This window comes from Oreochromis niloticus, linkage group LG2 (assembly GCF_001858045.2).
Source record: "Oreochromis niloticus isolate F11D_XX linkage group LG2, O_niloticus_UMD_NMBU, whole genome shotgun sequence".
NCBI classification, from domain to species: Eukaryota; Metazoa; Chordata; class Actinopteri; order Cichliformes; family Cichlidae; genus Oreochromis; species Oreochromis niloticus.
Window position 1 is genome coordinate 20,184,187 of NC_031966.2, and position 16,050 is coordinate 20,200,236.

Consider the following 16,050-nt stretch of genomic DNA (forward strand, 5'->3'; position numbering starts at 1 on the left):
TATCTGTCTAGGAGGCCTCCTGGACACTTCTTAGATTAGGTATTTCAGGCCAACAGGAAGAGGACCCCAGCGAGACCTGACACTCGCTGGAAAGATTGTCCCTCGGCTCACTTGGGAATGCCCCGGTGTCTCCTCTGTAGACCTAGACCTAGAGGCAGGGGCTGAGGAGGGTGGTGTGCTTAGAAAAAGGATAATGGATGCAGTCAGGAAATTAATCATAATGCATTACTTGGTTTAGTGTGACTAGGAAATTATAAAGTAGCAAATGATCCCCGTTTGTAACAGCTGCACCACGGATGAATGATTACACGCAGATGCAACAATAAGCATAATCTAATTCGGTGTTATTGTGAAACAGACTACCCTGCATAAATTACACTTAAGTTGATTTTGATGCTTAATTGATGCTCATACTCATGATACAGTCATATTTACTTTAACAGGGAGACGCTGGCATTATTTTTTCTTAATATTTTCCTCCCACACTTTTTAGAGTGCAGTATAATACAGAACTGCAGCAAACCTTCAAATCTGAAAAAGTGAAATTATCAGCAAATTGGCACTAATTGATTTGACATAATTTTTTAAGTTCTCAAAGTGGTTAGTATGTAACTTTCTATTAAGTGACTGATCATTTCGACCTTTGTTCTTTTTTTCTTTTTTTTGACTTTATGTAATTTCGGCATTACGTAAATGTCACCTTAACGTCTGAGACCTGTATTAGTATGCGTTTGTCTCCACTATTGCATTGCATATCATAAGAGTCTCAGATTCTTTTGCATCATTTCTTTCTGTTAGAGTATACTTTGAAGTTCTCTCCAAAAGCAGCATTGCTGATGGTGTGCGTGCTCTGATGAATGATTTAGACATCTGTCTGTTAAATGTGTCTCCTTTTTTTTTTTGCCAGAAGAGGTGGGTGTGAGCTCGTAGGCATACTGTAGCTGTCGCCGCGTCAGGGGTAATGAGGTGAGATGGGTTGCGACGAAGTGCTCAACCAAGCAAAACAAAGCCATATGTTTGTCTAAAGGTGCCTCCTTCTGGACTGTTTGAGATGTCATTGTTGTCGGAGCAGCGTGTTGTGTGTATTTGTCTTTGTCTGTTCTCTTGTTCCATCAAGCTCACTGTGTGTGTGGAGCAAACGCTAAATAAATGGCAGTCAGCAGCCACTCTGCTTCAGGCAGTAGCCCCGTTCCTTTAATCTTAGCCAGCCTCTCCCCCTCAGCTTTTTTTTCTCTCCTTGTCTCTGACTAACCACTCTTGACAGGGGAAGTGCAGAGAGGTAGGCTGCCTGTCGGTTGCAGGGCAAATTTAAACAAACGAGAAAAATAAAAGAAGGAATACAAGACAAAAAAAAAAAAGGGAAAAGTGACAGCTCTGGTACATGAGAATAATTACAGGCTAGAGTGAAATTAGCACAGGCGAGAGGAAGGGAAGAATAAGGAGCACCGGAAAGAGCGGCAAAAGAAGAATGGAAATAGGTGCGCAGCTCGAGCACTTTTCTTCAGGTTATGGGAGTTGGTGGGAGCTGAGGGAAAATGCTGAGCATTGTATTCAGAGTCTAACAGGTGTAACAAATTCTAGGAGGTAGTCATTTGCAGAGGCAGCTGCCTATGTAGCTGCTGCTTTTAGTATAATAGAAATATGAAGAGGTGCCCAACAGGGACTGCATCCAGAATGCATGTGTTTGAAATGTAGAGTGGGCAAAGTAGAGGGAGATGAAAGAAAGAGGGTAGGCGAGAGTTGGATGCTGTCTACTACACTCGATATCCCTCTGTGGTTTTTCCTTAAAAGTGTCTCTGAACTGGAGAAAAATTCCCCACAGAAACTTTAAATGAATTTCTTTCTGTGGTGAAGCATGTACATTAGTCTTAATACATGCTGTAAATACAGCCTGTAAATCAAGCATAAAGCAGCGAGAATGAGCACTTGCATTTTGACAAATAGCCTCAATTTCAATTAATAGGACCATTAAAGCTCAGAGGACAGGCTGATGGGTGCATTCATAGCTGCTGTGAGCAAAGACCCAGTTCCCTCTGAAAAACATCACACGCACTTACTACAACTCTTGACATGCGCACCCCATCACATCAAGACTTCTCCCTCTCTCAGCATTAACGGCAGACAACACAACAGCACACTCAAGGATTACCGCGAGAGGATCCGAGCTGATGGGGCCGCTGGCATAATTGTGATAAATGACGGCCTTTCGTCAGTGTGCCGCTCCATGGAGCAAAGAGCGTGCTGTTGTGCCGAGAACATTTCGGGAGGCTTCCATTCGCTTAACCAGTTCAGCATGAGGACAACATAAAAACATGCAATTTCCTGTGACTGTACAATGAGAGCTGATTGACTTTAATATAGTGGAGGTTTTGCAAGGAGGAGGCGATTATTTGCCTCTGAGGTCTCTTGGACTTGAATAATTTGGACCGACTCCTTCTGTTTGTTTGTGTGTGTGTGCGCACGCGATTTTCTGCCAATAATGCCTCTTTATAATGGCCAATGAACTGTCAACACTAGGCGACTATGAAATACTTTATTAGTTTGCAGTCTGTCCTGGAGGTGTAGCTGAAAACAGCTGTGGAATAACTTCACAGTATACACATGGCATATGTCCAAGTTCCACATGGTACACACAATGTGTACGACAACCCAGGGGCTCGTTGCACCATGAGGAAACAAGGCACTTGACTGTACTGTACATCCTTTACGCCTGCTGCTCTGACCCACACTCCCACATTTGCCCGACATCTTGATAAGTTTGTGAATGAATGAATTCACCCATTTTTGAAATGGAATTAAAAAGTTGACTTTTTTTTATATAAAATGAAAAAAGACATTTGACGGTTGGATACATGGCTGGAATGAATAACACTTTAGGACAAGAAAAGATCACAAAAAACACGAGTTTTAAATGCATTTTGAACTTCTAAAGGGATTACTTACATTGGTATTCAGTCTTGGTAAACAATTTAGTAAAAAAAGAGCTGTACTGTACACAAAGATGACGCAAAATGCTCGTTGCCCACCTTTAAGCCCAGCCAGTGACAGATTGCATTATTGCAAACAGCATCTTTTGTAGCTGGCAACTTGACTTACGCACATTTTGTTGTTTGTTCAAATTGCTGCTGGATGATTTAAACCGGAAACGTTGACACATTTGTGTATTTGCCAGTTGTTGAAGTGAAGTCTACCTAACTGATGTGCATTTAAGTTAACTAAAACATGCCATAAAAATTGTAAACAAAGTTTAGAGATGTTCTACGGTGATGCCCATGAGTCTGCAGGTTTTCACTCCAACTAAATGACAAAGTGACTGATTCCTCTCATTAACATTTTCTTCCAGACAAGACAAACTAGTACATAATATCAATGAGAGAACAACCTTGGTGCAGGGACCCTCCAGAATATATCTGGGAAGTCATGAGAAAATTAAATCTATTATAGAATACAAGAGGGGAAAAAATCTGAGCTCCTCATCCTATTACAATATTGTGAAAAACTGTATAATTTTACCTCTTCGGGCATGTAAGAAAAGAAAATCTTAAAGTAGAATCACCTGCAATCGTGATTAGACTTTGATTTAAAGGGTCATCAGGTTAGACTGTGCATTAACATACTGAAGCACAGTGAAGAGTTCTTAGTGGTAGATGGCTTTTGAATGTTGGCTCTGAAGGAAAAAATGAATCACCACTTCTGTGTATTAAAGTTTTCTCTGTAAAAGTACCCTGTGAAGTGAAGTGAGAAAATGTACACTGAAAGGTCAGAAGCTGTGTTTTGGCATCTAATGGTCTTTTGGCAGAAGTCGAGTCTGATTTTTTTTTTTTTTTTTCTCTCCCTGAAACCTCATGAATGTGTGCAACAAATTTCTGTTTCTCACCCCTAAACAGATGCAATGAATCAGTGATAGCAGATATTTATCAAGAAAGCAGAATTCTTTAAAAAAGGAAAAAAACAAAGAAAATCTGACAATGCAATTCCACAAACGTGATGACAGTTAAATCAAGATTAAACCACGATGAACAATAGCAGACTTCAGCACACATTTCTGAAAAAGTCTTTACAATCTGACAGATGTGTTCACAGTGTTGACTTTTAAAAATACACATCCACAAATCACAGCACTGCTTTTAGAGTTATTCTGAGCACAACAAGATGTGCACAAAGCCAAGCTTGCCAAATGCAATTCCACAGTTCTGCATTATAACCTCTGCTGTTGTACTGAAATTCAGTACAGTTATCTGTTTGGATGTGATACCGGCTTGGCTACTCCAAATTTTCACTGTGGTTGTTTGTGCACGCCTGTGTGCATGCGTGCACGTTCAGAGTGATTCTCTAAAGTTCATGGGAGATGAAAGAGGGTCCTAAAGGCGTCGCCGTGGGCTCCAGGCTGACGTGGGAGAGCGAGTGGCTTTGAGAATGAGACAGTGTGTGATAATTAGAGGGAGGCGCTTTCCCCTGGGCCTGGCCCTCTCCCTGCTCTGTACCCGGGTTTGGCAAGGTCGAGTCTCCCGGTTCTGCTCCTGCCACAGTCCCGCCTCCTGCAGCACCGCGCTCCTGTTTATGTCTCTCCCAGGCTGAGTTCAGCTTCACAGCCAGAGCCAGCAGGTTCTTCCCCAAAAACACAGTGGACACGCGGGGGTCCCTATACCACAGCATCCCTGCACCCCTCAGGGCTAGGGTGAAAATATTGATAGTGACCAAGCTAAGCCAAGGGTACAAAGCCTCCTTGCGGGGTCCTCTCTGTCCTGGCAGACCGGTGGCTCCCAGCTCTGTGAGTGCCACACACGGCAGCAGCAGCAGGAGGGCATAGCAGTAAAAGAAAACCAGACCCTCAGCCCAAATGGGCAGCCTCTGCTCTACAATCCCTCCAGCAGCAGCTGCAGACCCTCCTTGGGCTTCCCACAGCCCCGCCTGCAGGTCCAACACATCCAGCAAGTCAACCACCACCCACAGGAGCCGGCCCCGCACCTCTTGCTTCCTCCGCTGCGGGGTCATGTGGTCAGCTCCCGTCAGGATGAGAAACAGGGAGGGTAGACAGATGGACAGCAGCAGCGTCAGGGTCTTTCTGGCCAGAGGATCAGGTGGCCGACGCTCCTGCCTGTAGTTGTGGCAGACGAAGAAGAGCTTGAGCTGGAGCAGGGACAGGAACAGGAACCAGAGGGCGTTGGCAAATCCACGCCGTGGCGACCGCGCCTCAGACACCACGCCAGCTGAGACAAAGCGCAGCGCGAGCAGGAAGCCCAAATCGCCCAGCAACACTGCCACATATTGCCACACACTAGGTCCTGAAAGACCCCGAGCTCCCAGCATGCTCTGCTCCAGCAAGTAGAGGTCCACCACTGCCATCGTGCTCACCGTGACCAGGGTTGATACGCACACCTGGGGCGTAGGCACCATGCCTGAAAGAGAAATACACAGATGCACTGTGGGAAATCTGTTGCATCGACAAAATTCAGAGTCTGCTCACATCGATGTGCTTGGTGCCATCTGTCCCCAGTAAAGCCGACAAATCTGCAGGATAAGAACATGCTTGTTCCCCCCCGAAAACAAACATGTAAAATAATTTAATGCTGGTTGCTATGGTTAAAGACAATAGCTGCAGAGTAAGCAGTGAGAACCCTTCATCTTTGGCCAGAGCTACATCCACCCTGGCTGCTCAAGCTGGGAAGCCTATTAAATTGTTTTTTTTTTCCCCCTCTGCAGCTCTTTGAATTAAACAGTCTTCATTTTCCATAAAGGTCCTAACATTGCTGCTGTTTCGGAGATCAGAGATTTTTTTCCCCCGAAGTTCTCAGCTGTTACTTTTTTCTGTTTATTGTTTCTGATCCTTTTTTTTTTCTACTCAGCTTATTCATTATTAATTAATTGCATTCAGGCGCAGCTAGGTGCCCTGTCAAAGCCTTTTCTTTGTCTCTATAGCGTGCCATGTTTATTCTCATACTGTGCTGCAGCCTTTAATCATCCCAAATTCCCCTATCATTTCGGATGAATATTGATATTTTTGCTATTTGTTCAGAGATGCGATCGTCTCGTGTCGTTGTGTACACACTGTGCACTCGTGTGAGTGCAGGCTGGCAATGCTAATTTGGCTGAAAATGAGGTTTCACGTTATTTTGTCACAGCTCCTATCTCAGCCACAGACGGTATAAACCCCAGTATTGATTTCAGCATGAGAAATAATCACTGACTTTACAGTGCAGTCGAACCAATGTCTCTTTATCATATTTAGCTGAAAAGCACAGCACACACCACTGGACTGTCTGTTATCTGCCCAGCACCACTCCTGGGTGTCAACCCATCAACCGGATCGATGGCATTATAATATAAAATCATTACCAGCTCAGATGTGTCCTAACAGCAACAGTTGAGCGTGATCGAGCGAGAGATTGTCAGCATGATCGCGGCCTCTGAGAAAAGTCTGTCCGTGAAAAATATGTATTGATATCTTGCCGATGGAAGACACATCACTTCCCCCACTGTAAGACTAACAGGAGCTCTGCCATCTCCTCGGTGCTGTCTGAATCATTGAAGAGGGCTGAAGAACTCCACTGGGTAAAAAAAGGGTTTTGAGATTGTGTGTGTGTGTGTGTGTGAGAGTGAGAGAAAGAGGAGAATAAGACTGCAAGTGAAAGATTAATAGGCCTTTTGGCTGTCTACATGCCTAATAAAGTGTTACTGCATGATGGTAATAGTTCATAAATAAGCTCAGGGGGAGAGGGGGTGAAAGTGATGAAGAAGGAAAAGAGTCAAATGCAGATAGAAAGTGACTTCCACCCACTTATATGAACGCGTGCGTTTCACGAGCCTGCTCGGTCTGGATGAATCCAGATGCATTCATCACAGCGACTATTGAAGAATCACAGACATTAAAGGTTTGTTCTGAATCAGATGAATCAAAGAGATGAGGAAAGGAACGATCTCGACTGATTAATCTCCCCGGAGGCATGGTGGGAGGACAGGCGTGGATCATGCCAGCAATGTCTGATTGTCTGTGAAGCCTTTTGTCTCACCGCACACGGAAACTTGATTATCATTTCCACAAAATTGAATAAATTTCACCAAGCGGCAGATTGAGAAGATATTGGAATTTAAATTTGTTTCTTGGGGGACAACCCCAGCCTTCAGGAGAGGAGCAGGAGGAGGAGTTGAAGAAGTTCACATCTACAGTTGCAGCCGGCTTTCACGAGGTCGTGGCTTTCGCGTTATTCCACGGGCACCTTAAATTTTTACCCTGCAAATCTATCCGTCAGCCCGGGTTTATGTTTTGACTCCCTGTCAACGCTGTGTAATTTATTCTGCTCTGAGTGAGAGACCGGGATGACAGCCCGCGTGTCCACTCAGCTCATCAATAATGACCAAATTCATCATTCTGCTGTCTGGGAAGTGACACTGCTGTTGACAAGGTGAGGCAGCCTATTCCACTGTAAGCATGAGTAATGGCACATAATAGTGTGCAGCTTAAATATTTGTGTATTAGCATTAAAAAATCCATTTTTTTCCCAGAAATGTATCCACCTCTTGTCTTCCTCACATAAGGCATGAGTGCACACCCTGTACACTATTGAATAGGTAATCATCCAAAAAGCACTTCAATTCTTTCCAGCACACACACACACTCTCTCACACACACACACTGACGGAAATAAAGCAAAGGGGGTGGGGTTGCCACTTGCATTTGTTTCCTATTAATACTAGGTGATTCCCGGTTGAACACAAATGCATGTAGAGCAAAGATTAATTTGTCTGCACCTACAGATCATCTCCATAAAACACCCACCGAGGAGCTGCAATTTTCCTCAGACAAAAATCCTTCACAACTTATCACAGGTGGCACAGGAGCACCAAGGGCATCGGGACAGCATCTGAGCCATTATGTGCAAACTCATTAATTAATAGAGTCAGGGGTGAGCAGCCTCTGATAATGCTGAATAAATCCTCTCCCCAGACATTAAAACATCTGTTGATTTATCAGGTAACAGCCCCAGAGTTTCTCGACGGTCTCTGTTGTATTTCTACACAGTTAACACATTTTTCTTTTCTTTCGGGTTGAAATGTGGTTATTTGGAGCTGCCCAGCACGCAGTGCTGCCTTGAGACGTCCTGCATCCTTTAACGATCTCTATTAAAGCGCTTCTCTGCAACACCTGTTTCATAACCGCCCCATTAACAGCAGGTATTGTGGCTTTATCCGAGGATGCCTGTTAGTAAAGTAAAGCAAAGCTTTTAGTTACCCAAACCATTCGTCTTGCACTTGGGCTCGATCTTCCTGGCTTGATTTACAGCAAGTAATGAGGGGTTGTTTTTTTGTTTTTTTCCCCCCGTTTCCTCCGCCAAGTAGAAGCGCTGTCGGTGACCAGTAAAGTCTTTTTTTATTGTCGCTGATGAGCCGGGCTCGGCGATAAAAGTCTTATTCTCTCAGCACGGGTGTTCGTATACAGTCAGGCATCAGGAGGGAGGCTCATGGAGAAGCTGTAAGAGGGCAAAGTCACCGCTACTGCCACACCAAGCAGACTCGAGTTTGAAGGAGCAGGGAAAAAAGGAAAAGAAAACGAAACGACTCGTACTTATCAAGATTTCCTCCTCCGTGCAGATCTGGCATGGCAAATCTCTCCTTCTCCGGGCTGCATCCGCGGCTGTAGCAGAGGCTCGATCTGGATCTGGGTCTGTCGCCTCCCGCAGTGTCGGAGTCTGCTGCTGTCGATTTATCTTTTGAAATAGCAGCGGGGGCAGAGAGCCGTGCAGGGCTGCTGCTGGCTGCTGCTGCTCGGCCGGGCTCGGGCTGTGCGGAGCAGCCGGGAAGTCGGTCAGAAGTGGAGCGGCATCAGCGGCCAGGCGATCCCGGCCGATCCTCCCGCGAAGATGGCTCGTGTGAAAAGAGGCAGAGCGGTGCAACAGCGAGGGGAGGACGAGGAGCAACTCACTCACGCGGTGTCCGAGTTTGGTTGTGGTGGTAATTTGTAAGCAGGCTACGTGCTCCAGCACAGACCTCCCACCCTCCCCCGGTTTCCCCTCCTTCCCTTCACCATCAGCTGTGGAAGTTTATCTGGAAGAAGATGCAATGAATATTTTAGAGCACTCTGTCACACCACAGTCTCTGCTTATGGTAATAATGATGATGATGCCACTTGGAGAAGATTAGTTGCATTGTTTGCGAGCAGGCTGATTCCTTATTTACCCTTCTTTGCCTGAAATAAGAGCGGAGGAAGTGGAGCGAGAGATGCTTATAGCCTGTAGACGCATTTAGAGCTCAGAAGGCAGATGTTACAAGTTTAATTAGGCCTCCTTCTGTCTGCTTACTGTCTTAGTCACACAAGGAAATCATTCCTCTGTTGTAGATTAACTCATTACAGCTGGCTTAAAGAGAAGGATTGGGAATTTTCTGGGACGGATCTGCTCAAAAATGAATCGCTTGGAAACTGTTTAAAAATACAAAAAAAGGCGTGTGGCTCATTTCCATGTTTGAGAATTCAATTTCAGCTCCTTTGTCAGCCGCAAATGAAGTTTGAAGGAATTTCACAGTGTCACCTTGTCCTCAAGGTCTTGCTCCTTCGAGTGTATCTGTTGGCACCCCAGCCTGCACTTTGAGCAAAGGCTCGGGTCCTCGGCTCTCTCGCTCATGTGGCTCTCAGCATGCTGGGTTCATAGAGTGAGAGGTTTAATCAGACTGGTGAGAAAAGGGATGGAGAGTCATCCTTCTTGTCAGATTCAGCTCTGCGCTCCGCTGGCTTCCAAGAGAGGAGAGATTTTCCATTTTCCTCACTTCAGCGTTGGTTTTTGTGTGTGTGTTCCTCACCCCTCCTCTTCTTACCACTGCCTCTCTGTCACCCCTGTTCTCATGTTTATCCTATTCTCTCCTCCATTCTGCAACTAACTCCCCTCCTTCAGTCTTCTTTTTCTTTTCCTTCCCCTGTGGGTGTGGTTGAAGGTCACCGTGCACACTGGCTCACTTTCACAGAGGAAAGAGGGAGAGTGAAGCAGGAAAAAGGACGAGGGGAACAGTGAGAATAGCAGAGGAGCGTGAGGAGCAGCCAGGCGGGCAGGCTGTCCACAGTACTGTGCACTCATCACTTTTTTGCTTTAGACATGATTGGAGAAGTTTGGAAGGACACAAGACTGTCCAAGAATGCTTAAGGCGTCAACAGTGAGCCATGGTCCGCACGCTGACCTCCACAAGCATGGCAAATATGGAGGAGTCAGTGGCGTCACCTTCCTGCTCTTGGCTTTATACTCGATGTCATCTCACGACCTGAGACATGCTTGAAAAGAATGCACCACTTCTATAATCAAAGTCAGTACAGCAGCAGCAGCAGCAGTGATATTGTCTGTTTTATTCCACACATTTGTCTTTCTTGTCAAAGCCAGCACCTACATTACCCACAATTCAGCTTTATTGCCAACAGTTGGGATTCAGTCATGTTCTGCAGGTTGTGGCTAATGAAGCCTGGAGCTGTCGGCCCCCAGCAGAGATGAAGAGTGGGCTGCACAGGTTCATGTTTCCCTGGTGCCACATCACCACATCGTTTAATCTTTAAAGTTCACTACTGCCTTTTAACTCAAGAGACATCTTTGTGAAATACAACTCTTTGGCCATTTTTTTTAATATATAAACAGTGGACAGTATCAAAACGATCAAGTTGGGTTGTTGTTCACATGTAGAACACAGGAGGAGGCATGTTCTCACTACTGGATAGGCTCTATATTTTTTGTTTTAGGCTGCCTGTGTAGAATGCGCAGGAGGCACACGCTGGCTCACTGTGAGCTCACGACAATTACCTAATCAATTCCTCCTGCTTGTGGACGTCACATGGACTTTGTAATGAGGAGCTGGCTGCATAAAGATCATTAAATGTCTGCTCTGGCCATGCCGGGCATTTGTGTTCTCAGCATAGCTGGATATAGCCTCCGTGAACTCACTGGATGGTGAGCTTCACTTGTGAAGCATTGACCTAAGCCTTGCCGGCCATCGTCTCCTTGGTGTTTTTGAAAATGAACGTGACAAATGAGAAGCAGCTGTGGAACACTTGTAGAGACTTTTCCATAGCAAGCTGCCACGCCCTGAAGCCAACTCTGCTTTGTTGTTTGTTCTACATGCGACCAAATATACAAAAGGAACATCAGACAATCCACAAAGTCGGATTAACTAAGGCCCCAGTCACACATGCCTGGAGACTGCCTCAGAAATGTATATTCGCAGGTTGCAAGGTGAAATTGTTTGTAAAGACCAAAACAACAACAAAAAACCTCCTTGTGTTTGCTTTACAAGTTGTCATGCACACCAAACTAATCTCCAAGCTGTAGAATTGAGAGAGTTGGTCTTCAAAGTAAAAGTTTCACTCTTTGAAATGTCTTGGTTTCAGCAGTAAGCAACAACTTTTATTTTGAACAACCACTTTGCAAGTAGTTGGCAAGTGTTTGCAGACGAGTCTTCTACGCAAACTGCGGGCAAGCACTCCAATCTGCTACCAACCAAGGCAGTGAGTTTTTTGATGCAGCAGCGTATACCTCTTTGCCACCGAGTTTACCTACTGACAGCCAGCAACTTCCGCCAACCAGTTGTCACTCCCTAGTCGGGGAATGCACATTTCTCCCTGCAGACCGGTGGCCCCCTGAGGGTCACTAACTGGTCTGTAGGCCTGTATGATTGTGTCTTAGTAATTGAATTCAGTGGTTGCTGGAGCTTGTTCCAGCAACTGATTGCAGCTAGTCACGACTACTCATTTTTCCCTAACAATCAGTGTTTGCTAGGAAGGCACCAACTGGTCTCTAACCCTTAATTTTGTTGTGGATGGCCGCACTGATAAGTTGAACTCAATTCTGTCCAATATTGTTTCAGTTCACTTATAAGCATATTGGTGCAGCCCTCCACAACAGTCCCATTTTTTTTATTAATTGCACAACCTTAGAAGACTTAAAATTAGGGACCGAAACCATAAAGCCATCAGGAAAAAGCTTACTGAGGTCATTGATCAAGTGAACAAGTTTTCTTATCTCGGTATCCTTTTTGCAAACAGGGGAAAACTCTCTTTTCTGGGTGTTAGAAAGAATGCAAATTTAGATCACTTGCACAATAACTTCTATCTTTTATATACAGTCTGTGGTTCTCGCATCCCGCTGGGTAATGTCTGGAAAAGTTCATGCCTGCAGTGCATGTGCGAAAAACGGCTTTTATCAGCATTCGCCTTTAAATAACCCCTCTAGAGTGCAAAATTCAATACTGCCTTTCTGAATACTCCACAAGGACAACGCCACTTTTGTTAAAACATTGCTATCAGTTTTTGCTGCATTCTTATTTTATTCCAGCCGCTGATTTTCTTTCTCTGAGTGTTTTGCCTCCACATGTCACGGTGTCTTGTGATTTTTCTCCAGCGTGGAGCCACAGCTGCCTGCAGTTCAGGCTTCCGTGTTCTCGCTGTAGTCTCCACACGTGATTAATCATGTGAAGTGGCAAAAAGCACAACAGTGTCAAGACTGTGAGGGGGACCTAATGGAGTTGAAAATGGGATGTTTTGTCGTGATGCAATCCATTTTGTTGCACCGCCGCCTGCTTTCGCTGTGCCCTCAAACAGCAAATTCTTCTTCTTGTGCCAGGTACAAAAAGTAAAAGCTGTGTCTATTTTAAGCAAAGAGCCACACAGCAAAAACACCACTGAGAAGTTTGGGCTTTTTTTTTTTTCTCTTTGTAATTCGGTTCACTCTGTCAGTTCTGCACTCGTGCTCGTTTGAGGAGCGCTCCTTAGCCCCTTTTGTGCAGGCCTCTATCCTTGCCTCAGCACAGTTCACTGGAGACTGGGGGTGAAAATCGTTATTATTTTCCACTTTTAAGACTAATCCACTCACTCTGCTGTGGAAAATCAAGTAAAATGCATGTCCAGCGTGAACTTAATTTAGTTTGTGCTGTTTGCTGTGTGCTGCTGTGTCTGTTAGACCTTAAGTGGCCTCGTGCTCAGCCTCTCGCTCTCAGTTACCCCGTCTGCAGCGGAGGGGTTCAAGATGAAACCTAATCAGCTGTATGACGCTACAGCGGGGCTGAATGTGATAAAATGCCAACACCGGAGCAGATTAAATGAACGAGTTAATGAAGGTAATGAATGAGAGTGTTTCACACTGAAGAGTTTAATTAACCTCGCCTCCCACCACCCTCTCTCCACTGTAACACCTTTGTCACTGTATCGCAGCCCTCTTCTGTGCCTACCACACAGGGGCAATTTATCGAATGGCCTCTTGTGCCAGGGGCAATTAATCCTCCATCCTGCCCCAAGGTCTTATCCTGCATCTGTACCCTTTATCTCCATGTTTGCCACGCTTCCATAAGCACAGTACTTCTCTTGACCTATTCTCTCTCTCTTTCTCATCTACCTCCAATCTTCTCCCTCCTCCTCTTTCTCTTCTCATTTTTTCTTTCTTTTCCTTTGTCTCATTTCTTTTTTTTTCCCTTGTTCTCTCAGATGCAGAAACACCTGCGACCACACACAGTGCGCACTTCCTCACCGTCAGCAATCCCCGGCAGCTTAATCTGCACACACACCCACTCTTCAACTGATAGTCTCGTCAGATTAAAATGAGGCTGAAATATTCATGCATACACATGCATGCACACTCACCCATATTTATGAGGACCTCCCACGGCCTTTGCTTTACTTTTGTCCTATTGTTCGCTTCAGACAAACAAAACCCCCTCTCTGTGCTCAAATATTGACCACAATAGCCGGCCACATTCTGACAACTTTAATACACCTCAGCTGTCTCGCTTTCTCTTTCTTTTTCCCATTCCCATCCCTTCTCTCTCTCACACACACTATAGTGCCACACCAGTGCTACATCTTGTTAAAAAGAGTTAGTGAAGCTGAAAGGCCAATCACATTAACACAGAGGGAGTGTCAAAAAAGACCACAGAGAAATATGGTGGAAGGGTCAAATCAAACGGACACTTCTCAGATTTTAATTGCAAATGCCTAATTGCTCAAATAATTATGAGTAATCAGACTCGGCCGCGCTGATCTCGAATGCATTATATAGCAATTACTCACCACTGTCGCTGCTGGATTTAAAAGCAAGAAATATCTTCGTAGATTAGCGCTTAATCCCGGTGCCTAGGATCGGAGAAGGCTTTGAAGATGTGCGGCTCAATGTCCTCGTCCACAGCCGCCGCGGAAGGCCCCGCCTTGGGTGACGGGCTGCGGCCATTTTATACTGGAGAGCTCTAATCAGTCATGGTGGAGGAGCGAGGATTTATCCAGCAGCTCGGATTCGAGGATGATTAGATGCTCAGATGCAGTGAGAGGGGTTAGCGATTTGGCCAGGGCATGAACGTTGCTGTTCCAGCTCTCCCTCACTGATAAATGTCATGGGGAGTTGGAGGAGCCAACCTTGAACCTTGCTTTCATGGCACGCCAGCCTGATGCTACATTTAAAGACTGGGGTTTCAATTATCAACGTGATTCAATCGTGGTTATTACTGCAGTTAGACTATTAAGTAGCCTGAGGGCAAAATAAAACTTCATCTTCAGAGGCTGAGGTACCTGGACTTCTGTGGAAGAGCTTAATTAAAATATGATTACCTGTCTCTGGTGCATACTAAATTGTGTATGGAGCTCAAGGCAAACTGCCTGCTGTCCCAAGAGGATCATATCTAGTGTTGTCAGGCCCTTATTTGCCTTGTTTTCCACCTTTTAGAGTGATTTTTTTCCTGTTTGTTCGAGCCCCTTTTAGCAGCTAAGAGCTGTCTGGTCAGGAAAGGTCACGTGAAGTCTTTGCCTCTGTCTATCTTTAGCGCAGTCCCTTCTCTGTCTGCATAATTTCTCACTGTCTATGCTTAAGCACATTTTAGAAGCATCAGGCATTATCTCTTGCCGGTCAGGGAGCCCATTTCATGGCTTTGTGTGGCATGAAAGGGCCGTCGGAGTCGGTGGGAGAGATCATTATCTGACATGAGCTTACAGAAGGGAAGGAACAGGAGCTGAATGTATGAGGCAGAGCCCGAGGGTTTGCTTTGACTTCTACCCAACATCGCAGCCTTTATATTAATCCATATTTAATTAGACTTTCCTTTAGTGCTTGTTTACTCTTGCTATGTTGTTGTATGGGAGGCGGAGGGAGGGAAGGGCAAGGATAGAAGGTAGTGAGGTTGACATGGGATTACTATTAATAAATACAAGGGGAGGGAAGGTAGAGCCTAGTGAGGGCTCCAGAGACAAAGCTGTGTTTCTTTTCATTAGTAGGATATTGTAATTCAGATAGAACCCATCAGCTCAAACAACGACCTGCTGCAGCTCGTGTGATGTGCTGAAATTTCAATCAGTTTGTTGTTATTGTCTTAGCAGATGCAAAGAAACGCCAGTGAGTAATACGTAGTAGCATTTTAGATGCTGATGAAGCGATGCGGTTGTGTAGATCGAGCGACTGATTAGCATTCATCAGGTGCTTTTGAAGCCGTTAGAGGAGATGATGTTCAGAGAACTTTCTGCTCCGTTAACTTCAAATAAATGTCTTTCCCAACCTGTCGTTGGAGAATGTCTCGGGATGACTGACTTTTCATCAGATCCACTATTAGAGCTGCTCAGTGTGCTCTGTCATGGAGCAGTAGAAGCTCGCGAGTCCATTAAACTGCGTATTAAAAAAAAAAAAAAGCCTTTTTCCTTCTCTCATTTCTAAAATGAACATTTCAATCAGTGTGTTGCCTTTGGGAAGGATGGCGGGTGAAGGTCAGTTTGAATTTCAGCAGTAATAATTAGATTCTTTATTAGTCTTTGCCACTGAATTCATCTCCAAAAAGGAGCGCTGCAAAGGAGCAGCATTGGCCGGGTGTTGACTTAATGTCACCCATCCATTTTGCTTTCGCTCTGGTTGGCCTCGCAGGAGCTAGAAAATGGGAGCTCATTCATCACTGGGTTTCTCTGGCTCTGGGCCCCAACATGCATTCAGTCATAGCTCGAGTGACAAACACACACACACATAAACAGTTTGTCTGAAACAACAAAGGGGCTGTGTGCACACATGCACGCACACAGATGCATCTCAGTGGGACGTGTAAAAAATGTCTCCAGCAAAATAT

At 45.1% G+C, this 16,050-nt stretch overlaps 2 protein-coding genes across 3 annotated transcripts in view; one reads left to right on the top strand and one right to left on the bottom strand.

Annotated features, from left to right (window-relative positions):
* mrpl11 (mitochondrial ribosomal protein L11) overlaps nt 1-16,050 on the top strand; it is a 71,539-nt gene that overhangs the window by 39,630 nt on the left and 15,859 nt on the right. The gene's annotated exons all lie outside the window — the stretch shown is intronic.
* Nucleotides 2,796-9,040, bottom strand: tmem265 (transmembrane protein 265). Of its 2 annotated transcripts, XM_019365055.2 has the most exons (3): nt 8,564-9,040; nt 8,231-8,468; nt 2,796-5,399 (listed from the first exon to the last, which is right to left on the bottom strand). In XM_019365055.2, exon 3 carries the CDS (start codon nt 5,395-5,397, stop codon nt 4,333-4,335), a length of 1,065 nt encoding a protein of 354 aa, XP_019220600.1. In that variant the 5' UTR covers nt 5,398-5,399; nt 8,231-8,468; nt 8,564-9,040; the 3' UTR covers nt 2,796-4,332. The 2 variants fall into 2 exon arrangements, with proteins under 2 accessions (XP_019220600.1, XP_005467539.1); XM_005467482.4 differs by lacking the exon at nt 8,231-8,468.

What these genes read in the sequence shown, in the direction of transcription:
- tmem265 (XM_005467482.4), bottom strand. Translation starts at nt 5,397, where the DNA reads ATGGTGCCTACGCCCCAGGTGTGCGTATCAACCCTGGTCACGGTGAGC.